The sequence below is a fragment of the Oryctolagus cuniculus genome, chromosome 2 (genome assembly GCF_051225735.1).
Source record: "Oryctolagus cuniculus isolate XC-2025 breed Fujian yellow rabbit chromosome 2, ASM5122573v1, whole genome shotgun sequence".
NCBI lineage: Eukaryota > Metazoa > Chordata > Mammalia > Lagomorpha > Leporidae > Oryctolagus > Oryctolagus cuniculus.
In genome coordinates this window covers 30,718,897-30,744,676 of record NC_142868.1, presented here as the reverse complement: position 1 = coordinate 30,744,676, position 25,780 = coordinate 30,718,897, and the positions used below count along the sequence as shown (strand labels likewise).

The following is a 25,780-nucleotide window of genomic DNA, read 5'->3' as shown; positions in this document are numbered from 1 at the left end:
CTCTCTCTCTCTTTTCAAATAAATAAACAATTTTTGAAATTATTAGCGTGGAATAAAAGCAACTGTTAGTCATCAGTACCTAATTGCATAAGTAAAAATTACAATAGCTCATAAGTTAGTACAAGTATATATTCAAAGTGCTGTTTCTTGTTATAGAAAGCAGTGCCTAATTTGGCTTAGGAAATTTAAGGGCTTCTTCAAGGTGATAGCAGAGCTAAATATGGATTTGATGCTGTCTCACTGGTGGGAAGAACCTAAGGCAACAAAGGCCATAATGTGTAAGCAAGGCCTCAGTGAACTGGAACAAAAGATAACAGTTGGGGCAATGCAACACGAAGAGGTTGTGAGAGTAAGTTGTAAGATACGTGACAAGCCTCATATGCCTAAACTTACACATTGGCAAGGGACATCTAGTGCCAAATGACAAGTTTTAGTTCAAGTGTGATAAAAACACACTGAGTTTTGAAAAAAATAGTATTTTCAATTGTAGGTGGTCTAGAGCGATACTTGTAGGCCTCTAAGGAAAAAAGTTGCAATCACTGATTAGAGAGGGTGAGATCAGGGAGGATATAGATGAAATGCAGGAGAAAGCAGCACTTCCAAAGTCAAGTTTGTAAAACACTCTGTTGTATAGCAGTGTGTTGAGAGTCACTCCAGAAAGTCCCTTCTCCCCAGCTTCTTCATCTCTCAACGTTCTCCCTCCCAAGCCCTCGTACGTTCGCTCTGTCACAAGTCCTGCTGATCTCAACCCCTAAACCTCTCTCCAACCCTCCTTTCTCACCATACTGACTGCTGTGATCTTGCATCAGACAATTGCCCTCTCCCCTGTGGACTATTTCATTACCCTTTATTTTACTGTTACTAAGTTCATCTTTTTCTAATTTATCCTTATAGGCCATCACAGTGTTTTGCTAATAAAATTCCGTCATGTCATTCTCCTGGTTATATATTTCCAATGGCCTCTTGTTACTTATAAGGGTAAGTGATAAGCCTAATTATAAATAAACAAGACACCTTCTTCTCCAACCTCAGTTATGGTCATTCCCTCTTCAAAAATATCAGCATATGAGAGATTTATTTATTTGCTCATATGCAAGGGTCTCTCTGGTTTGAATCTCTACCAGGTATTTATCTTATGTTACAAAGCTAGCCACATTCTTTTGATGAATTTTGACAGAAGGTACAGCTTACAACAATTGCGAACATCTTCTTGATCTAAGCGACACATTTAAAGCCCTCCATGATCTTCCACAACTAATTTTGAATCTGGTTTCGTGACATCCTCATTAAACCCACGCTGGCGAATGCATTTCCTTCTATACATACACCTTGTGCTTTTGCCACATTTCAGAATTTCTGTTCATATCATCCCTCCTGTGGCAACCCATGATCTATTTCTCTCTTCCTCTCCATATCCTTAAAATTCTGTGTATCCATTTTTTTTTTCCTGTGGAGTGTCCCCATGTGACCTCATCCCAGAGAAATCACTCCCTTCTGTGAAACATGCCAGCACTTACCATTTCGGCCTTTTACTTGCAATTAATCATTAGTTCCTGGATGTTGATACTGCTGTTTATTCTATTCAATAATTATTTATCTCTTACATTGTTCTAAGACTTTTAAAGTGTTTATGCTTTATTTCCTAATCTGGATTGCAATTTCCGTGAAAGCTGGGACTTTGGCCTTTATTTTTCTAACTATTAGTATTATTATTTAAGGCCCTATACAATATCTCATACACATATATGTTAGGCACATAATTAGATTTTGCTAGTTGACATGTTGGCTGATACAGCTACAGAAAGAAAAACCAAGTAACTGGAGTTCATGAGCAACAACATTGCTTGAATTACTGAGCCTTTTTCTACTTTTAAAATGTCATAGTCCTAAGGGACTAATTGGAAACACATTTTAGTTTATTAGATTATTAAACTTTCTCAGGTAGTGTATATTTGTGATTTGCTTAGAAAGGAATGGTTGAAAGGCAGAAGACAATATCGTGCTCCATACTGGGTTCAAGGACACTGCCCTTTGAGCACAGGAAGCTCTTCCAGTGCAGACAAGGACGAAAGAGGAGGAGGGAGGAGGGATGAGAGGGAGGAGAAAAGGAGGGAGGGGAGCAGGGAGCCAATGAGGAAGAAGAGGAGAGGGGAGAGGAAAAAGAAAAGGGAAGGACGCAGTAAAGAGGAAGGGAGTTGTAGAGAATAGGGGAAATAATAACTTCTGATTAAATTGGTGGCTGAAACACTTTGCAAAAAGGAACACAGGTTTCCAACTAAACAACCATGGTTAGTTTCGTTCATTATTTCATTAGTTTCACAAAATAACAGCAACAACCACAAAAAATTCAATTTTGTTCTTATAAGATTTAAAAAAAAATAAAACTTTTGCTCCTTCTAATTTATTTTCTTAATAACTATCAACAGACTACTGAAGCCCATTTTATTTGTGAACTCCAATACAATTTTATAAAATTAATGTGATCGAAAAGAGTAAGTAAAATCAAAGTGCCTGAGGATGTAATCATTTCAACAGCTCCAAATCCTCTCACTTATTTAGGCGAGATTGCTTTAGTATTTTATATTTCTAGGAGAAAAACGATCCCTCCCAGGACAGGAAGATGGTAATGAAAGTCCAAGTTCGAGAGAGTGGTGAATCTGACCAACTGAATGTCACAGTGGCATCTGCACACTTCCTTGCTTTGACACAGCAAGTTATTTAATGTAATGACAATAAGTGCCAAAGCAATATCATTACTTACTAGAAATCAAATGTCATGAGTTCAGCTTTTTTAAAAAAAAAAAGGGGAAGTTCAGGCCAAGCAAAACTTAGGTCAGCAGATGACTTACGTAAATATGTAGTTTAGGTATTACAGGGAAACTCCAGTCTCGAGCAGACTACAGCTGTCAGATCTGGAGCCCTTGTTTCCTTCAAAGTGAAACCCTCAGCAAGTAAGAAGGGGAGAAGAACCACAACCCAACCTGGTGCAGAGAACCAAATGGCCTGTGGTCACTTGCCTTACACTTCAGAAGCACATGCACATACACAAAGTTCTCCCCACTTCCTTCCAACGACAAAATCTTTGAGAGACCTTTTGAAACTTGCTTTGTGTCTACCAAGTTACAAACATGCACTATGTAAACCGAATTCACTAGACTATTTTGTAGAAGGAGAAAGTCTAAAGCACAACTTAGGAAAGATTTAGAGGCAAATCACTGTTCTTTTCAGCCATAGAATTTCACCTGTGTTGTTGCTGTGGCCACTGTCAGAAGATCATACTGGATATAATGCATCACCAGTACCCTGGCTGTCTCTTAAACTTCATCACCCCTGTGGAACTCCTCCAGATGTGCTGGCCTTGATAGCTCTCCTTCAGGTCCACACAGGAAGCACCTGCACACTACAGAGCCTTGGTGCTTGCTGTGTCCCTCATTTGGTCCGATGCTCTACTGGCCAACCAAGCAGATTGGTGTCTAGTTGCTGGTTGCTCCTTAGCACAGGAGTCACTTCCAAGTGAAGTCTTCCTTGGCCACCCTACCCACAGTTATGCACTACCAATTTTGTCTATCCTCCAGTGCTAATTTACAAGTATTTCCTTCCTTGGCACTTCTCATTTTCCTCTTCACACTTTTTGTATTTAAAATGCAAGCTCTGTTTATGAATTCACTCATCCACCCAACGAAAGTTCATTGAGCCTCTTCCATACCCCAAGCAATATTTTAAAGTGTTGTGATTTAGCAGTAAACAGAACAAAGTATTCCTAAGAATAGCACCATCAGTGATAACATAATTTTAGAAGATAACAGTGCCTTGGAAGAAAGGGAAAAAATCAGGGCAGGTTAAGGAGAATCAGGAGTGCCATGATGTCAGGGCAAGAGCTGATTTAATAGAAGTAAGTAGAATCAGAGTAGGCCTCAGAGAGAAGGTAAAGTTTGAGCAAAGACTTGGAAGAGGTAAACGTGTTTGGCCTGCAGGTGTCTGGGAGAACATTCCAGGTAGGGGGAATCACTTATGCAAAAATCTAAGGCAGAAGCAGGTGGAGCAAGTTCTAGGAATAGCAAGAAGTTCACTGTGGTTGGAGCTGAGTCAGAGAGGAGAAGAGTGGAAGAGAGAAGATTCTAGAGTCATTGTGGTCAGGCATCGATGGAGCATTCAATCTGAGTGAAACTGGGAGCTAATGTAGGGGTCAGAGCAGAGGAATGAGATGATTTGAAGGGTAACCCAACCTGAGCTGTAAACACACTAAGGAGAGGCAAAGGAAGAATAAGAGTATACACCTAGGAACACCACTGTTTGTGGAACACTTGGGATAGAGTTAGTGTCTGCTGCATGAATTAACATGCAAGTGAGTGATAGAAGAAGGCTTAAGGACAAGATATACAGAGATCCTCACAAACATGAAGGACAAAGTGATACACATCTTCCCATCTTTGGGACTCAGATATAGTGTAATGATGTGTGTGTGTTTCAGAAACTATGTATGTACATATCAATATTTATTGGTTCTCTTGTTTGTGTAAAACCCTTTTTAAAAATTAAGTTTTGCTGGCCGGCGCCACGGCTCACTAGGCTAATCCTCTGCTTAGCGGCGCCGGCACACCGGGTTCTAGTCCCGGTCGGGGCGCCGGATTCTGTCCTGGTTGCCCCTCTTCCAGGCCAGCTCTCTGCTGTGGCCAGGGAGTGCAGTGGAGGATGGCCCAGGCGCTTGGGCCCTGCACCCCATGGGAGACCAGGAAAAGCACCTGGCTCCTGGCTCCTGCCATCAGATCAGCGCGGTGCGCCGGCCGCAGCGCGCCGGCCGCGGCGGCCATTGGAGGGTGAACCAACGGCAAAGGAAGACCTTTCTCTCTGTCTCTCTCTCTCACTGTCCACTCTGCCTGTCAAAAAATAAAATAAAATAAAATAAAAATAAATAAACCTCCTGAAGTGAAATGGACACTATGGGAAACAGTGACTTGATCAGCATAGCCCTGACTGTTAATGAACAACTTAATACATTATCCCTCTTAGTTTTTTTGTCTGTTCTACTTAATATGACTGGTTTAATTCTGTAATTAATACACAGTTATTCTTAAGTGTTAAAAATTAACTGAAAAGTGATCCCTGTTAAACATAAGAGTGGGAATAAGAGAGGGAAGAGATGTATAATTTGGGACATGCTCAAGCTGACTTGCCCCAAATGGTAGAGTTAAAAACATACCAGGGGATTCCAATTCAATCCCATCAAGGTGGCATGTACCAATGCCATCTCACTATTCCAAGTGATCAATTTCAGTTCACAATTGATCATAATGAAAGGACTAAGAGTCAAAGGGAGCACATAAACAAGTCTAGTACTTGCTAACACTAACCGATGGAATAAATAAAGGGGAGCGTGATCCAACATGGGAAGTGGGATACTCAGCAGACTCATAGAATGGCAGATGTCCTAAATAGCACTCTGGCCTCAGAATCAGCCCTAAAGGCATTTGGATCTGGCTGAAAAGCCCATGAGAGTATTTCAGGCATGGAAAGCCAAGACACTCTGGCAAAAGATCTCTGCGAGTGAGATCCCAGTGGAAAGAACAGGCCATCAAAGAAGGAGGTACCTTTCTCTGAAGGGAGGAGAGAACCTCCACTTTGACTATGAGCTTGTCTAAACAAGATAAGAATCGGAGAACTCAGAGGGCTTCCATAGTCTTGGAAACTCATGACTGGAGCATAGGGAGATTACTGATGCCATAGACAGGAGTGTCAATTGGTAAAGTCAACAACAGGAGTCACTGTGCACTTACTCCTCATGTAGGATCTCTGTCCTTAATGTGCTGTGTATTGAGATTTAATGCTATAACGAGTACCCAAACAATATATTTCACCTTGTGTTTCTATGGGGGTGCAAACTGTTGAAATCTTTACTTAATGTATACTAAACTGATCCTCTGTAAAAAAAAAAAAAAAAAAAAAAAAAAAAAAAAAAAAAAAAAAAGAAAGAAAAGAAAAAGAAATTATCAACTCCCAACTTGACTCTCACTGGGATTAAACATGACAATAGGTCTGATCTGATTTCATCATCATTTAAAAAAAAATCATCTATTATTTTTCACTTTATGTTTCTGTGTGGGAGCAAACTGTTGAAATCCTTACTTAATGTATACTAAGCTGATCTTCTGTATATTAAGATAATCGAAAATGAATCTTGATGTGAATGGAAGGGGAGAGGGAGTGGGAAAGGGGAGGGTAGTGGGAGAAGGGACGGTATGGGGGGAAGCCATTGTAATCCATAAATCGTACTTTGGAAATTTATATTCATTAAATAAAAGTTAAAAAAAATAAATAAAAATAAATAAAAAAATTAAGTTTTGCTTTCAATTAACTTAAAATGTATACATATTTATTGCATAACACGTGATGTTTCAATATACTGTATTGTACTTCAATATGTGTTCAAGTTAATGTTAATGTATCTATGTCATCAAACATTAATCATTTCTTTGTAGTAAAAAATTCAAAATCCTTTATTCTACTTTTTTGGAAATATATACTACATTGTCATTATGTATATTCACCCTACTATGCAAGAGAACACCAGACCTATTTCTCCCAACTATAACTTAGCACCTAGTAATCAACTTTTGCCACTCCCACCTGCTCTCCTACACTCCCCAGCCTCTGTTAATGACTACATAAAGCATTTTAAATTTTGAAAAAATACCTCTACCCATTTACTGTCACATGGATAAATGTATGCATAATCTTGTGTTCATTAACAGCATGCTAGTAAGGCAACTTCCTCTTCATGAAAAATAGCATATTCTAACACTGCCTAGCTGAGGTGAAAATTTTCAGTTCTGAACTTTTTGGAAGAAGTCTGTTCTCACAAAAATAAAGGTCGCAGTTTCAATTCCCTTTTCACTATACTAGTTTTAAAAGAGGAAAAGAGTTTCCATAGCCACAGATTCTTTCTCAATCCTGACAAATTTGCTTGTGAAGACTTTCAGCATGAGAGAGAGCCAAGAAAATGAGTCTGGAAATCCCTGTACAAACTGAAAAGGGAGAAAACAAAATACAGATGGCAAATTGGCAGGAGGTTAATCTATGTAAGAGAGCAGATATTTGAAATGTACTATTTTTAGTCACGTTAATATAGTTTCAATACTGTCAATGTAAAGGTTCAACACCTTTAAAGGACACAGAAGTTACCTTATTTATGTTGTCATTCATGTGTATTTATCAAGCACATTGTACTGACTCAGCCTTGGCCATTCAAAGTTGAGCAGGGTGGTGCAGTGCCTCCACCATGTATTCATTCTCCACTGGGTGAGTTCACTTTCAACAATAAAAAGCTTGGTTTGGTGTATGGCAAAAAAAAAGTTCACTTTTTTAATGTATAAAACATAGATATAAATTAAGTGTATAAATGGAAACACAGTATATCTGTGGCAATAAATTTTCATGAGAAAGGGTGATTAGGAAAACAACTATCAGCAACAAGAAGGTTGAGAAGTGCTTGTCTTTTGGGAAGGAAATAAGCAAATGATTATAATTAAATGCAATAACTGTGATAACAAGGACAGCACAGAATCTTATCTGTACATACCAGGGACACCTAATGTGGTATGAATGGGTAGATCAAGGAAGGCTTTCTAGGAGAGGGTATGCTGAAGTAGATAGATAAGGCATGACCAACAGGAATTACCCAGGCAGGCAGATGGGGGAGTGGTGAGCTAGAACCAAAACAGAGAGGAAACTTACGTGAAAGTCCTCTACAATCCATTGAATAGACTTTTATTGGGGAAAATCTATATAATTCTTTAAATTATCAAACTTGATTAATTAATGCATGAAGCTGCATAGGTCACAAAGAAAACATGGAAAATTGAAAACGGAATGTGTGTCACATTCTTTAACTTCACATGTGTCCTCTCTTCCATATGAGCCTACTGCCGGCCATTATCCCAGTAACAGCCCCACGATCTCTGGCCAGAGGATTCCGACAGCCCCTGACTCGTCTTTCTTTAATCATCCCATAGCAAACGAAGCACAGAGCTCCCTGCAACTGAGGTGCCTGGTTGAACTGCCTAGAGAGCAGTGTAATGTGTGCTTCACCCCTCCAAATCTCCAGGGTGATCCGAATCAACTGCATAGCCTGCCAGATATGAGCCTGCACAGCCAGGCTCCAAACTACAGATCGGAAAGAATTCAAGTGTCTCTTTAAGGCTATAGTTCTTAAACTTTATAACATGCTGACAGCTCGAGACCTCCCTTAATTCCTCCAGTCACAAATATGTGGAGGGCCTCCTGTGCACCAGGCACTGTTCTCTTCCCTGAAGACAGTGCCTGAACAGGACAGAGAAGGCCCTGCACTCATGCTGTTTGTTTCCTCAGGGAGCAAAGCCATAGAGAAAACACACAAATACAATAAATATAATCATTTACATTAATATGAGTAAAGCCATAAAGGGAGATAGATTAAAGAATTCCATTACACAAAGAGACGAAATAATATTTGGGCTGAGACATGAATGATAAACATCTACCTATGTCAGCACATTCAAAATCCTTTAACTACTTTGAAATAACAATGTTTCAGGTGATGAATATGCATTTTTGCCCAAATTTGATCATATAAGTTGTGTTGCATGTATCAAAGCATCATCCTGTGTTCCATAAAGATATGTAGTTAATTATTAACAATATATTAAATAAACAATAAAACCCCATAAAAAGGAAGGAAGGAAGGAAGGAAGGAAGGAAGGAAGGAAGGAAGGAAGGAAGGAAGGAAGGAAGGAAGGAAAGGAGGGAGAGAGGGAGGGAGAAACAGCCATGTGACTACAAGAGAGTGCACTGAGAATACAGACTGTCCCTATGCTGCAAAGGCCATAAGTTGAAAATGAAAATGCAAAGAAGCAGAACTGTTAATGAGCATATACCTATGTATCTATACTGTCATTAAAATGTCATAAATTTCAGAATTGGTAGTTTAGTAGACCCTGTCACTCTACACATATTTCCCAGAAGCAATAGAATTTTCCCCAAACCATCAAGTAAAGAGTTAAAGGTCTCTAGGCCCCTGCTGCTCTAACGGTCCTAAGAGTTGGTTTCAGTATAACTGGTCAGGGTCCACTGTCATGTGCCTTGTTAACCATTTCTAATATTATTTCTATAGCAAACAATAGTGCAAGTTCAGTATTCCTTATTCAAAATACTTAGAATGAAAAATGTTTCAGATTTCATAATTTTTTCTGATTTTGGAATATTTGCATACACATTGTGAGATATTTTGAGGATGAGACCCAATTCTAAACATGAACTTCAATGATGTTTCACATGTGGCCTAAAGACAATTTTATACAATATAATTTAGTGCATATGTATTTTGAGTGTGTCCTGTCACGTGAGGTCAGATGTGAAATTTTCCACTTGCAGTGTCCATGTAGCACTCAAAAGCTTCCAACTTTTTAGCATTTTGGATTTTAGATTTTTGAATTAGGGATGGTCAACCTGTATATATGAAACATCATTTAACTACAAGACTGAACCTTGAATAAGAATCCTAACTTTATCTGCTAAGTAAAAAACAGCATAGTGGTTGTCAAACATTAGAAAAGCAGACACCCTCGGTCTGAATCCAAGATACACCACTTCACTTATACATGAAATGCTGGGCAAGTTCTAAACTTTGTGTGCCTTAGTTTTCTATCAAATGAGAATAATGATAATACCAAAAATAACGGAATTTTTGTGAGGATTTAATGATACAATGCATGTCAGCAAGCTCTTGAAACACCTTTGGCATCCTAGAAATGATCACAACATCCACTATAGGAATTGTGAACTCCTGCTAAACTATCACCTCACTTAAATGTACTCCATTTCCCAATCCTAACTTCCTTTTTTTTTTTTCATTTTCAGTGACCAGCTTTCAACCAATTTACAAAGCTCACATGAAATGCTAAAATCACTATGAAATTTCTACTAGCTTCATTTTCCTGAAAAGCTGTTTCCCTCCTCTGAACAACTATTAGTACACTGCTTATACCACTAGTCTAATCACTCAGTACTTCATAAGGTAGATTTGTAAACATGCCTTACATGCTCTATTAGGTTATAAATTCATTTAGAGAAGTCTCATCCCATTGAAATGTAAGTTTGAACACATATATAATATAAAATGTTCTAGTAGCCACATAAAAATGTTAAACAGGTAAATTAATTTTAATGATATATCTAGCACTATATAAATAAAATACTATAAATTTACCATATAATCAATATAAAAATTACCAAAATAATGGAATTTTTTTGTATCAAGTCTTTGAAATCCAGTGTGTATTTTACACTGACAGTACATCTTAATTCACATTAGCCATATTTCACCTGCTCAATAGCCACGTGTGATTAGCAGCTACCATTCAGGACAATTCAGCTTTTGATCATATATTTTCCTCTACCACTCTGTATTTATCAAAATGTTCCACAAAGCACATTCCTTATTTCAGAAATTCAATCATATTTGTTAAATCAATTTCTTATCTCACTGATTTATTTTAAATCAGTACAAAATCTGACTCTATGGAAAACCTATTTCTACTAGTCATAAAACGAAACATAAAAACATAAGAAAATAAAATTTAGCTTTCTTTAAAGATTGAGAAGTTGTTCTTTGGAGTGATAAAATAAAATTTTCAGTTATATTCCTGATTAAGAATATAGTTTAGACATACAGAGTCATGGATCATTGAAAGAAATCATATATACAGCATTCAAATGTATTTATATTTGTTTTTGCTTGACATTTATTTTGTTCAGAAAAATAACTATAATTTCTGATGAGTCATAATTTTAGATAAGAGATTAACTTATTAGACAAACATACAGAATTTGATAAGTCTCAGTGAGAATATTTTGATGTCATTTTCCTTCTCACAATACTCTGAAATGTATTCAATGTTTCCATATATTTCCCAGTTATTCAGATTCAGTTAAAGAATATGAACAACATTATTTACATAGTCATTAACAACATACTGTGAGGACCAGATCAACTCAAATGGCTCTTGTTAGAAAAATTAATATGAAAAGATTCAGAAGTCTTAATACAAATTCTCCCACTCAAAAATTGGACTTACTCTTTCCGTATCAATCTAATTTTTATTTTTTCTTTTAGCCTTAAGTATCCAAATGTCTGATGACTGGTTATGAGAATTAGAAAGAATTAGTGAAATAAGATAATAAGGAAAGCAAAATAACTCACCTTTGGCAATCTCAATGGTAATTTGCAAATTGGCAACTGGCAATGGTTTTCATTAAGAGTAAGAGATGGATCCAAGTCAGGTGCTATATTTTCTTTTGGTACTTTAAAAACTACAATAGTACCCTTATAATGAGGACAGCTATAGTTTCCAAATTCATCCACCTCTTTGATTTGGAGTTCCAGCATGAGTTTTCTTTGAAAGTGAAAAGTAAGCTTGTAGTCTTTTCCATAATCCTTCCCATTGTCTAAATAAAAAATAAAATCCATTTGTTATCATTAAGATAGATCACTTTACCTTACTTATTTTTTAAATACAAATGATAATTTCATTTTAAAAATATAATTAAAGCTTTTATTGTATCATTACCACTTGTCAAAACATAGCCTGACAAAACAGCAATAATCTGAGACCAAAAAGATTTCCCACCTATAATGGGGTGGCCAGGTAATCTCTAGATGTTTCTAGACTTAGTAATCTTTGATTTTCTTTTTCAATTCAATTTTCTATAACTAGAAACTAATGGAAATGTTTGGAGTTTTCATTATTTAGAGAATTTCACTCTTCAAAGATTACATTTTCCTTTCTCTTGATTACTGATACCATGTTGTATACACTCATGACCTTATAATAGACATTCTAGAATTGCATTCTTCTATGACATGTAGCTATTTAAGTGAAAATTCATAAAAAGTAATTAAAATTTAGAAATCCAAGGCTTCCGTCACTCAAACTGTTTAAAATGCTCAAGAGAAGTGATCATTTGATCTAGTAGTTAAGACACCAGTTAAGGGGCTGGCATTGTGGTACAGTGGGTAACGCTGCCTGCAATGCCAGCATCCCATATGGGTGCCAGTTTTGAGTCCCCCTTCTGCTCCACTTATGACCCAGCTCCCTGATAATGTTTTGAGGAAAAAGTATAAGATGGCCCAAGTATTTGTGCCCCCACTACCCATACAGGAGACTTGGATGAAACTCCTAGCTCCTGGCTTCATTGCTGAGGAGTGAACAAGCAGATAAAAGATTCTCCCTCCATCCATCCTTCTCTGTCTCTCTCAATATCTCCCTCTCCCTTTCTTTCTGTAACTCTGCTTTTCAATGAATAATTAAATCTAAAAAAAAAGTACCAGTTAAGATGCCCATATCCGGGGCCGGTGTTGTGGTGTAGGAGGTAAAGCCACTGCTTGCAATGCTAGCATCTCAAAGGGGCAGTGGTTCATGTCCCTGTTGTTCCACTTCCCATCCAGCTCCCTGCGAATGGCCTGGGAAAATAATGGAAGATAGCCCAAGTGTTTGGGCCTCAGCGACCCAAATGGGAGCCCAGATAAAGCTCCTGGGTCCCAGCTTTAGTCTGGCTTAGCCTTGGCTATTGCCATCTGGGGAGTGAACCAGTGCATGGAAGATCTCTCAGTCCTTCTATTTCCCTCTGTGTCTGTAACATTCACTTTCAAATGAATAAATAAATCTGAAGAAGGACAAGAAGGAGGAGGAGAGAGGAAGAAGGAAGAAGAACAAAATCAAGAAGCAAACAACCCTTATCCCATATTGGAGTCCCTGAATTAAGAGTCCTGGCTTAAGTTCCTGACTCCATCTTCCTACTGATGCAGATTCCAGAAGGTAGTGCTGGTGGTTCACATAATTAAGTTTCTCCCAGCTACATGAGAAACCTGCATTGAATTTCCAGATCCTGACTTTGGCCTGGCACAGCCCAGGCCATTGAGGGCATCTGGGGAGTGGACCAGTGAAGAAGAGTGCTCTCTCCCCTCTCTCTCTGTTCTCCACCTTAGATTAATAAATTAATTAATTATTTTTTTAAATAGCTCAATAGTGACATATGCCCATTGGCTACCTTATTGAGTGGCATAGTTATAAACCATTTCCACTGCTGCAGAAATGGAGAATGTTGTTCTAGAGCTTGCAAGTAGAATAGTTACTGGAATACCACTACTGAAATTTCTAAGAAAACCCAATGGATTCTCCTAAAATGATATCTGAACATCTTCTCAAGTCTTCATTGAAAATACTGGAGCTTCTGGGGAGCCCTTTTTCACTAATGGAGTTTTCAAAATGGCAATCAGGATATTTTACACTGTTATTGTCAAAGTAGAATGGATATCAACAAGTTTCCTAAGTCAATATATTTCTATCGTGCACTTTAAGAGAGCTATAGAGATATAAAATGAGTCAGCTGATACATCATGTTTTGGAAGATTTAGATTCAAGTGCAGCCTGCACACTTTGCCTATATTGTAGTATTTGTTCAGTTGTTCTTTCACGCCTCTTAGAGATGTTTTGATTTCTTTATCTTTAAAACCATGAGAAAAAAAAAAAAAAGCTTACCTTCTAGGATCACTCTGGGAATGAAATGAGAAAATAAGCACAAAATTTCTGATACAAAGTAATGCTCAATAAATGATAATGATGACAGCAAATGAGAAGAAGCAGAATTCTTCCTTTATTTTGAATTGTATGCTAACAACCAGTGAAAATCTTTAAAGAAACGTCAAGATGAAAGTTCTGTCTCCAGATTTAAACTTCTGCTCCTATAAGCTGTTGTTAACTTGACTAAGCAGTTAGCTTTCACAGTAAAACCTTGCATTTTCCCCAGTGAAAGAAGAGTTCACTGAGAGATGTAGAAGGCATGACTACCCCTCTCTCAATTTTGACTGCTGGAGGTCATTTTGGTGAATTTCCAAAGCACGGTTAAGTCTAAAGGAAGAATAATTCCAGTTCATGGAAGACATAAGAATCATCTCTTTGTGTACATGGATATTTGAAAGGTAACCTAAACGAAACAGAAGGAGTCCTAGGAGAGGAAGCCAAGTTTGTCTTCTTGAAAGAGTTTCACTCCAGTTTAAAAAGAAAAGGCAAGGAAAGGAAAGGAAAAAGGAAAGGAAACAAATGAAAAGAAAGGAAAACAAATTCTTTGGGGCCATTAAATATGATCTAAGTAGTAAATTGTGTAAATTAGAGTGTTCAGATTCCTGTAGTAACACCAGGAAAACTTCTGTTTCCATATACTAGGGTACTACCAAGAAAAATATTCCCACTTTGATCCCAATAGAATACTATTCATAAATTTTTTCATCTACCCCTTGAAAATCATTATACTTCCTGCATGTGCACAATTATTCCTATACAGAATATCAGAATTCAGGGTGAGATATAACTACATATGTTCAATTCATAACTAAAACTTATCTAATTCTTATGCCAATAATTTTTAAAAATAAAGATTTAAAATGCAACTATCTAAAGATCATGTTTATATACTAAGTAGGGATGAATTATTAATGATTTTTAGAATAAATAACATAATTTTATAAATATAAAGCATTAATTTTTAAATTGGAGTTTCATTGTTTATAACACATAATTTTATATTATGAAGACCCTTGATTTCTGAGAAAAATAGATCCAAAGAAAGAAAGAGTATCTCTAACAAATTGTACTATTTTTTCCAACACCGGCATGTTTAAAAGAGAAGTAAAGTAAAAGTTGTCTTTTGAAAACCCAAAGTATGAAATAAACCACTGGAGGACCTTATGAGAATCCGTTTCTCTTTCTTGCATATCATATACACATCCCTAGCAGGGTCTTGAGATAGTAGCTATTCAACAAATACCTGTCATATAAAGAATTCCAGAATTTTCTTACATTTTTATTACTCAATGTTTTTCTTCTCAATAATGAGCATTTCACATTTTTCATTAATGATGTAGAAAATACAAATGTGGGAATATTTGCTTTTGCTTAAAAAAGTTGGATAAGCCCGGTTGCCCCTCTTCCAGGCCAGCTCTCTACTATGGCCCTGGAGTGCAGTGGAGGATGGCCCAGGTGCTTGGGCCCTGCACCCCATGGGAGACCAGGAGAAGCACCTGGCTCCTGCCTTCGATCAGCATGGTGCGCCGGCCACAGCGCACCAGCCGCGGCGGCCATTGGAGGGTGAACCAACGGCAAAGGAAGACCTTTCTCTCTGTCTCTCTCTCTCACTGTCCACTCTGCCTGTCAAAAAAAAAAAAAAAAAAGTTGGATAAGAAGGTGAGAGGGCTGTCAACATGGGGTAACAAAAGAGTCCCATGAAAACCACTGGCCCAGGATATCTCCGTATTCTAACACATTCACTACCACCTCTGTCTGTAAGCCACCAACATCTACTGCTTGGTTTCCTGCAATGGCTTATTAAGTGGTTTATTTTCTTCAACCCTTACCTTACATACTCAATTCTCAATACAGTTTCAGTCTAATTCAGATCACCTCGCTGTTGAAATCCTTTCATGATTTCCCATTCACTTAACATAAAAGGCAAAGTCCTTGCAGTGGCCAGCAAAGTGTGATCAGTCCTCATCTCCCACACCCTCCTTTTAATCCCTAGGATGACATCATCCTAGCCCCCTGTTGTTCTTCAAATACACAAAGGCACACTCTGCCTTAGCTCATGCCATTTATAATCCCTCTGCCTTGTTAAACAGCATGGAGACAAGGTTATGATTTGCTCTCTCACTTTCTTGGAGCATTTGTTTGAATGCCACCTTCTCAAAAAAGCCTTCCTGAGGACTACTTAAACTTGCAACTTTGGGGGTGGCTCTGTGACAGAGTAGGCTAAGCCTCTGACTAAGGCACTGGCGTTTCATAGGGTGCCGGTTCATATCTATGCTACTCCTTTTCTGATCCAGCTCTCTGCTAATGGCCTGGGAATGCAGTGGAAGATGACCAAAGTGCTTGGGGCCCTGCACTCACATGTGAAACCCAAAAGAAGCTCCTGACTCCTAACTTCGGATCGGCCCAGCTCTGGCCATTGCAGCCATTTGGGGAATGAACCAGAGGATAGATCTCCCTCTGTCTCTCCCTCTGTGTGTCTGTAACTCTACATCTAAAATAAATAAATAAAGTCATTGGCTGATGCTGCGGCTCACTTGGCTAATCCTTCGCCTGCAGCGCCGGCACACCGGGTTCTAGTCCCGGTTGTTCCTCTTCCAGTCCAGCTCTCTGCTGTGCCCCGGGAAGGCAGTGGAGGATGGTCCAGGTGATTGGGCCCTGCACCCACAGGGGAGACCAGGAAGAAGCACCTGGCTCCTGGCTTCGGATCAGCGCAGTGTGCCAGCCATAGTGGCCATATGGGGGGTGAACCAATGGAAGAACGACCTTTCTCTCTGTCTCTCTCTCTCACTGTATAATTCTTCCTGTCAAAATTAAATAAATAAATAAAGTCTAAAAATACTGCAACTCTGTCACTCTTCTGGGACTCTTTCTATCCTTTCCCTGTTTTCTTCTACTATAATGTATTTTCAGCTAATATTAAGCTGTACATTTTCTTTACTTATTTGATTATGCTCTGTCTCTGCCTCTGGACTATAATATGCATAGAGGCAGGGATTTTTGTTGCTATTGTTGAATTATTAAAAGGGTGGCTATTCTAGCATCTTACACATGCATCCAAGACAACAATTTCGATGGGCCAAGGACACTCAGGGTGTCTTTAAGATATGAAGACCAGGGTTGGTGCTGTGGCATACAAGATAAAGCTGCCACCAGAAGTGCCAGCATCCCATATGGATGCTGGTTTGAGTCCCAGTTGCTCCAGCTCCCAGCTAATGGCCTGGGGAGGCAGTGGAAGATGGCCCAAGTGCTTGGGATCCTGCACCACGTACAAGACCCAGATGGAGTTCGTGGCTCCTGGCATCGGATCAGTGTAGCTCTGGCTATTGAAGCTATTTGGGGAATGAACAAGCAGATGGAAGATCTCTCTCTTTCTCTGTCTATCTATCTCCCTCACTCTCTCTGTAACACTGCCTTTCAAATAAATACATAAATCTTTTTTAAAAAAGATATGACAACCTCTTTTACATGGTGTTACTAGTTGTGATTCTGTTGCTGTGATGTCCCTAAATAGATTCTTGTAGAAGCATTTCTAATACTTTTATTTCTGTTACACTGGCATGCAACAGAAAGTGTAAGTGCTTAACTGCCAGCTTCCAGTTAGAGAATGAAAGCATGGTAAGCATGCTGTAGCTTGTGTCCAGAATGCCAAACACAGATACAAACACCAAAGGAAGTCTCTATCCATCTTCTTTTCTCTTGCAAATGGAAGTAGAGGCGCTGGAGTTGTGGCATACTGGGATAAGACTCTGCCTGTGGTCCTGGCATCCCATAAGGTTGCTGGTTCTAGTCTGGCTACTCCTCTTCCAATCCAGCTCTCTACTATGGCCTGGGAAAGCAGCAGAAGATGTCCTAAGTGTTTGGGTCCCTGCACCCCTGTGGGAGACCTGGAGGAAGTTCCTGGCTCCTGGCTTCAGAACGGTGCAGCTCCGGCTGTTGTGCCCATCTGGGGAGTGAACCAGCAGATTGAAGTCTTTTCTCTGTGTCTCTCCCTCTCTCTCTCTGTAACTCTACCTCTTAAATAAATAAATAAATAAATCTTAAAAAATAAATGGAAGTAGAGTTTATGGTCCATAAAATTCATTCAATATTGTCATCTATATTTCACATAAGTGAGTAGTGATTTGTTGGCATTTCTCAAATGGCAGTTCTCTAAATTCAGTAACCAACGTTTAAATACATTTAATCATACTTAGTACTATAACGTCTGGTTCTTTCCCAATCTGTGGTCTTCATTTCTTTCAAGGGTCACTGAGCCTCTTCTAGCTATCAGGTACTGTCCTTGGTGCTGTAGATTATATGAAACAATCCCAACAAGAAAGTCCCTCCTCTTATGGGACTGTTGTCAGAGAAACTGGCATTGGGCCGGCGCCGCGGCTCACTAGGCTAATCCTCTGCCTTGCGGCACTGGCACACCAGGTTCTAGTCCCGGTCAGGGTTCCGGATTCTGTCCTGGTTGCCCCTCTTCCAGGCCAGCTCTCTGCTGTGGCCCGGGAGTGCAGTGGAGGATGGCCCAAGTGCTTGGGCCTTGCACCCCATGGGAGACCAGGATAAGTACCTGGCTCCTGCCATCAGATCAGCACGGTGCGCCGGCCGCAGCACACTAGCCGCGGCGGCCATTGGAGGGTGAACCAATGGCAAAAGGAAGACCTTTCTCTCTGTCTCTCTCTCACTGTCCACTCTGCTTGTCCAAAAAAAAAAAAAAAAAAAAAAAAGAAACTGGCATTGATCAAATCATTGAATGAGCAAACAGAAAAAAATGACATATAGGACAAGGGCCACAAAAGAAAAAGTAAAAACCTGCAAACGTAGAATAAAGCTCTGAGAAACAAAATAAAATAGAGACTGCTTCAGTCAGGAGGGAAAGGGATATCCCTGAGCATAGTCATTGAGATGAGATCTGCAGATACAGTGGTAGACAAGTAGAGGCAGCAGCGAGGCACTGGGGATGGAGAAAAGAATCATCTGCTTCCTGTCTTTCAGACTCACAGAGACTAGTCCAGGTCCCAGTGGGAAAATGGGGTAGCAGTGCTCTACTGGGGGTCTTGTCACTCTTAGGCAGAGAAAAATCCCCAAGGCTCCACATCTGAGCCAAGTCTCTAGGAGAAGCAAAGCAGAAAGGATCTGAGCAACCTGCCCTTCTCATTGTCACTGAGAGGAGATGAGCACTTCTCCATCCCTTTCATGGAGGACTTGCACATATGCTGGCTTTCTTCAGGCTCTCCTATTTAGTCTGTGCTCCCCAGACTCCATTCAGGCATCAGTACACTTAGTACTGCTCTGTACAACAACAGTAGCTCATTCATGTTTACAGCAGTAGGTAAACACAGCTGCTTTCCCAAGTATGACAGGAAAAATCATTTCTATCATTAGTTTGGGTGGAGCATTTCTGGTTTTTGACTATCCCTCATTAGATAGATTTCCCCAGGGTGGACAGTGTGGTTTCTGCTCCGGAAGCCAAGTTGGAAGGGATTTCTTCCACCCTTCCTTCCTCTCCCTTCCCTTCCCCCTCTCTGACAACTTTGTCTCTCACTAAGTCTTGTCAGCTGGCTCAGATGCCTGAGAGGCTGCATGTAACAATGGAAGAGATACTTCAAATTGAGGTTCTTTGAGCCTCACTTATTGCTGAGATACTAGAAAAAAAAGGGCAACATCAGCTTCAATGCTCAACCCTTTTTTTGAAGCAACAAAGAGCCAATGGATCTTGGAGCCACTGCCTGAATCAGGATTAGGCAGTATTTAATTAAATGGAACACATAATCATTTATACATGAAGTCAAGTGTATCACAAGGCTCCTGGACCAAAAATATCAAAGAAAAAAATCTTACCTCTCCCCAACACCCCACCCATGTAGGCACACGATTAGACTCTTCTCTACCTCAGGGGGAAAAATCAAGGGGTTGCCTTCATGAAAAAGAAACTGCTGTGAAGGTAACTCTTCCACACTTCTGGCTCTCTTCTCACATATGTTTTCTCTCCACATTCCTGTTTCCTTCCTTTCTCTCTTCTCCTCATCTCTATCCATCTCTTTGTCTCATCTACTCCCTCATTCTCCTACACCTGCCAGCTCTCATAGTTTTATTTTGATTTCCTCAGCATTGTCACATTCATTCACAACCCAGTTACTGAAAGCCTTTGAGGTATTAGATACTATGCTAGGCTCAGAGAATGTAAACAAGGAAGCCCAGGTCATGACATCATAACATCTTCATTCTAGAGAAGAGCATAAAATGAGTATATGAACAAAAAAAAAAGCCAACAATCAATAAAATAGTTTAAAATTGTGAGATGTACAATGGAAACAAAAATAGTTCTAGATGAATATGCAGAAGAGAGGTGAGCAGATGTGTCATCTATATAAGAGTTCTTCACCTCCGGTGTGCCAAGAATCCTTTTGGAATTTGGTGAAACCTGTCCAGTCTTTCTGAGAGTTGCACAGAAACAAGACAGTTTTGCAGGAATACTATTCTCAGGGCTGTATTGTAGGATAGTGGGTAAAGCCACTGCCTGCAGTGCTGGCATCCCATATGGGCACTAGTTCATGCCCCGGCTGTTCTGCTTCTGATCCAGCTCCCTGCTAATTCACCTGGGAAAGCAGTGAAGGTTGGCCCAAGTAGTTGGGCCCCTGCACCCACATGGGAGACCCAGAAGAAGCTCCTGGCTCCTGGCATCAGCCTGGCCAAGCCCTGGCTATTGCAGCCATTTTGGGAGTGAACCAGCAGATGTAAGATTTCTCTGTCTGTCTCTCCTTCTCTCTGTGTAACTCTGTCTTTTGAACAAATAAAATAAATCTTTAAAAAAAGAAATATAGTTCTATTTGCAGATCTTTTGGGGGTCCATAGACCTCAGGTTAGTTTCTTTGTAGTGCATCAAATATAGTTTGTATATTATTCTGGATAGGAGTTAATGATATTATATAATATATAATATATTATATCATATAATGATATCATATTATATTATTCAGATGAATAATATAGTATGATTTATAGTTTTAACAGCTACTATGTTACCATGTGGGAATAAATTTTATGTGGCTACCAGTGGAAGCAGGGGAGTACTGAAGAGATGGCTACATTGTTGTAGGAAATAGATGACCTGGGATAGTAACCATGAAGATGATTTCTACAAGCGTCACTTACAGTCTGTCCTTAAAAGAACCTGCATCTCTCTCCTAAGTGGAGAATAAAGGGAATGGAAAGACGGAAGGAATTAGTATTTTTTTCTCCCTACTTCCTAAAAACTCCTCTCAATACCCTGAAGGCTTCCCTAGTAAAACGTTTAGTGAACTCCTTCTTGAGGTTAGTGCATGATATCCCATAGAAGACATAAAAAGATCTCTTTATACTTACTTGAGGCGAAAATGTTTCCAGTAAACCTGAAAAGAAGTTGTTCTCCTTCTCTTACTTGGAATTGACGAGATGGCTCTGGAGGACTCCGGAAACCATCCAAGCGCAAGTTTTTAAGTGCATGGTTTAAATCTTTAGAAGGCACCACTAAAATAACTACTTTATGTGGATTATCCCTCTGGTGAGACAGTACTACACAGGCTGTGCTGCTGAGCATGGCTTCCTCTAAAGATTTCACAAATGAGACCAAGTGGCCATTGTCCACGATGGAAGAGTAGTAGAGCACAATAAACCTATCCAGAAGGAAACAAGCAAGAACAGAGGGAGAACCACAGCTTTAAAAACGTCACTGATAGCTGATCAATGCCCCCTCCCCAAAATAAAAAAGACCAACTCTTATCCAAACTTCTCTTAATTTCAAAAATTTTAATAACCAACTGGTTCGATTCATGAATGATTTTAGTAAAAATCGGCAGTGAAAAATCAAAAAATCAAACTAAATGCTAAAATACATTCTTAAACAAACAAAAACTCCTATAATGTCAGCTCAGCTCTACACATGGAAACATATGTGACAGCTTCAAAAGGTTTATGAAAACGCATATTATGAAAACACTATGCATGAGTTTCAATACTTTGCAAGAAAATACACAATTCAATTACATTTTCCATAAACTTTTTGAAGTACCCTTATATTTTAAGTTGCATTTTAATGAAGAAAAACACTTCAAAGTTTAGCAGAGAAAGATGATCCACTGACTCCCAACAGAATGCAGAATTTATACAATAATTGAGTCCGTGTGGTGAAAACTGTTGGGATGGACCGTTTTACGGGTTGAATTGTGTACTCACCCTTCCCCCTTACTTACCCTCAGTACCTCAGAATGCAACCTTATTTGTAGACAAGATCTTTACAGAGCACAGCAAGCTAAGGTGAGGTAATCAGGATGGGCCCTAATCCAGTGAAGACTGGTGCCAATAAAAAGGAGAAATTTCCACCCAGAGAAATGCAAATAAAGAACATCATGTGACCATGATGATGGCCATGTACAAGCCAAGGAGTGACCTGGAACAGATATCTGTGCTCATAGTACTTAGAAGGAACAAGCTCTACTAACACCTGGATTTAGGACTTCCAGCCTCCATAGCTGTGAACAATGCATTGCTGTGTTTAATCAGTTTGTGATACTTTACTATAGTATCCCTGGGAAGCCAACAGCAGCCTGTACCCCTGGGCTGGGACACTCACTCCCCAATTGTTCTCTAGAGAATTTTCCTGCAGAAAATCTTCCAGAGGAGCCCCCTCACCCACAGATAAGGATGGACTCACCTCTAGCTCTCCTCTGTGGTATCAGGGTGGGAAGAAGACTCAATTAAAACAGTAGCTTTTACTACATTCCTCCCCTATTCTACCTGTTTCTTTTCTTCTGTGACAGGATTCATTAGAGAGCCTTCCCTCAATAAATCTATTGATTTCTTATCCCGGGCTCTGTTTCTAGGGAACTTGATGCAAGGCAATTGTATATGTAAGAGCTTCCATTACTAAATAAAGGCAACCTGTAGATATATGATTGCCATCTTTTTATGACTGTCTATCCTCATGAACCTTAAAATTGTCTAAAGCAATTCTCATATGGGATGTCTAGAAAACATGGAAATAAGAAAGCAAAATGAGGGCACTGAAATAACAAATTATGTTTATAAATACATGGTTATTAGATGAGTATAGCATGAGTAATTAATTACTATCTTCATGGATTTTCAAAAATGAAGGTATTATCTTAAAACTACCCAGGAGTTAGAAGAAACTTGTTAGAATTTTAGGTTATGAGTGGTTTCCACAATCACTGTTCAACTAACATGTATGAAACCACAAGTTCTATATTCATATCACTTCTGGTTTGCATATTAACATTGAACATTGAAGGATGGTTCATATTTCTATCTGAAGAATAAAAATTTAATCTTATAGTTCTATTTGTGGAAATATCAATTATGGACATCAAGAGAGAATATCATTAATTTTCATTATTTACTAGCGAATTACCTTTCTAAGTGTTCATACAGTTCAAATGATATCAAACCACTCTGCATGGGTCTCACCACAACATCATCAAGTGCAAACCAACCACCGTCTCGGCTTCTGAATCCTAGCAGTTTCCAAGATTCATAGGCATTTATCCCAAGCTTTCTTGTGGAAGCACTTCTTGTCCTATATAATAGTAACAAAAGAGAAATCGGTAAAGTTTACATAGTATACTACATTTAATATAGTCATTCTTTCATTAGTGAATAATATGATAACAACTTTTTGACTCATAGCATGTTCCACTAATTATGATATACTTCAGGAATGCAAAAATAAGAAAATATAGGCCTTGACCTGCAAAAACACACAGATTCACAATATTATTTGGTTACATTGTAAGGTGATCTGTGTAATAATTAAGGAATAATCAAGATGGATGAGAAACAGAAGCAATGTGCTCATGGAAGCTTGAAAAGTGAAAATACTGTTATTTGAGAAAACTTGGAGGGATGAGAAGCATTTTTCTTCTTATGTAAGGAAACACCTCATAACATTAACTCACGGATATAAAACCAATGCTTTGGGATAGTCAAGAGTGGTCATAGGGCACAGCAGAAAGGGTAAGACCACAGACTCTGGAATAAAACTGCCTGTTTCAACCGTGGGTGTCTCTGCATCTTATTAACTCTACGATCATGAGCAAGCTATTTGATTTATTGAACTCTCAGTTCTCTTATCTATAATATGAGAATAATAATCATTTATAGTACACAGTCTTGTTACCTTGAGACAAACATTACAATACTATATATATGGATTTCTGACAATTTTTCTTTCTATGTAATTTTTTGTCTTATTAAGTAGTGATCATATTCTAATTCAAATTGTGTAACCTGGTTTTAACATTTGTAATCAATGCAATCAATTTGGATATCAGTTGAAATTACTTGAATCCTCATATCACTGAGAGAAAAGTTCTCTCCCTATTGAACTACTCTTTTCAACTACAGGTTCAAAAACTCTTGAAACTTTAGGTCCAAAGTGTACTTAATGTTTGTAAAGCACTTACAGTTCTAGAGAAGCTATGTGATATTAATATTCTCATCCTTACATTTACAGCAATCAATCAACTTTCTTTGACATATAATCTACTTCTCATCCACAGGCCCTGAAACAGCCAGTTGTATGCATGGCATGACATGTTTCCCCATCCCGAGCTGATTTCACTAACAGTAGACCAATTTCCAATGGCTGTCAATTTGATTCTCTTTTATTAGAACTTAAATAGGAGGACTGGAGACTATAATTTGTCACTGTCCTTTGGCCATAGTGAACAGAGAGAATTAATGAACAGAGAATTTTTTTAAAGATTTATTTATTTGAAAGTCAGAGTTAACACATAGAAAGAAGGAGAGGCAGAGAGAGAGAAAAGGTCTTCCATACACTGGTTCACTCCCCAATTGGCTGCAATGGCCAGAGTTGAGCCGATCTAGAGCCAGGAGCCTGGAGCTTCCTCTGGGTCTTCCCATCTGGGTGCAGGGGCCCAAGGACTTGGGCCATCTTCTACTACTTTTCCAGGCCATAGCAGAGACTTTATTGGAAGTGGAGCAGCCAGGACTTGAACTGGTGCCCATATGGGATACTGGCACTGCAGGTGGTAGCTTTACTTACTACACCACAGTGCTGAATCCGAACAGAGAGAATATTAAAAAAGGAAAATAGATACTAAAGAAAAAAATGAGAAAAATTAAGACAAATGGATTTATACAGTACTGAAGATGGAGAAATCAGATTAACTACTATAGCCTTACTATAAACTCTTAACTTAAATTCATTTAAGTGATTTTTTAAAGTGGATATCTATTCCTCACAAGCAACATAAGAAAAATTGATACTGACCACCTTGAGCAAATAATCTCTGATCTAATCTGCTAAAGCCCATATTGGAACAGAACAGTGTTTGCTATGTCCAATGAACGAAGACTTAAGTATGAATCCCACATCTTTATTTGTAAAAGAATGAAAGTTACAGGCCTAAAACCACTCTAGTTTCAAAGGTATGACCTAGATAATAGGGACTGAACTAGATTTAAAGTATCTATTCTGAAAATACTTAGTCTATATTAATACTTCAGAGGAATCAATTAGGTAAATGCAAGAGTAGGGAAAAATCACATTTAGTTCTAACCACAGATATGATTAGTTTATAACATTTGGAAGTTAAGAATTTATTCACATACGAAGATGCACTCACACTGAATCCAAAACATTGGTCATTTACATGTAATGTTGCTTTTTTTCACTGGTTACAAAGATTCTCTTTTTGTGGCCAATAGTCTGAATTTTCTATGGCAACCTACAGGCTGCCAAGTATGGTGAGGCTGCCGCTACCCCCAGCCCCATGTGGGCATATATCCTCAGCCAAATAGTGCAATTGGCATTTCTTAGTGCTGTTCATCAAAACATTAAATTTCCCATTACTCTGAGCGCACAATAGAGTTGTATTTCCTGGCCTCTATAGTGCAGTAGGGCCATTTGACTAGTTCTTGTTAATTAATTATAAACTAAAAAATGAAAAAAAAAACTGTGTCATTTTTACGCCAGGCACCTAATTGCCAATGTGTATCCATCTAAAGCTCTTTCTTCTGCTGCCGTGACAGCAAACAGATGGTGGCCGCTCTTGTCAACTGAAATTCTGGAATGAGGACAGCCGAGAAGCAGAACACCACTGATGGCCACACAGTGCATGTGAGGTAATAAAGACTGATGGAATAAGCCCCCTGGATTTGAT

General features: G+C 38.8%; 1 protein-coding gene across 3 annotated transcripts in view; it reads right to left on the bottom strand.

The window, feature by feature from the left end:
• DTHD1 (death domain containing 1) overlaps window positions 1–25,780 on the bottom strand; it is a 76,705-nt gene that overhangs the window by 13,596 nt on the left and 37,329 nt on the right. For 2 of the 3 annotated variants that reach the window (XM_070069634.2, XM_089327084.1), the window contains 3 exons: window positions 23,008–23,172; window positions 20,964–21,253; window positions 11,234–11,478 (listed from right to left, as the gene is read on the bottom strand). In XM_070069634.2, the coding sequence (XP_069925735.2) occupies window positions 11,234–11,478; window positions 20,964–21,253; window positions 23,008–23,172 (700 nt within the window). Of the gene's footprint in view, window positions 1–7,179; window positions 7,306–11,233; window positions 11,479–20,963; window positions 21,254–23,007; window positions 23,173–25,780 lie in introns of those variants that run through there. The other variant, XM_089327085.1, reaches the window with a different exon arrangement.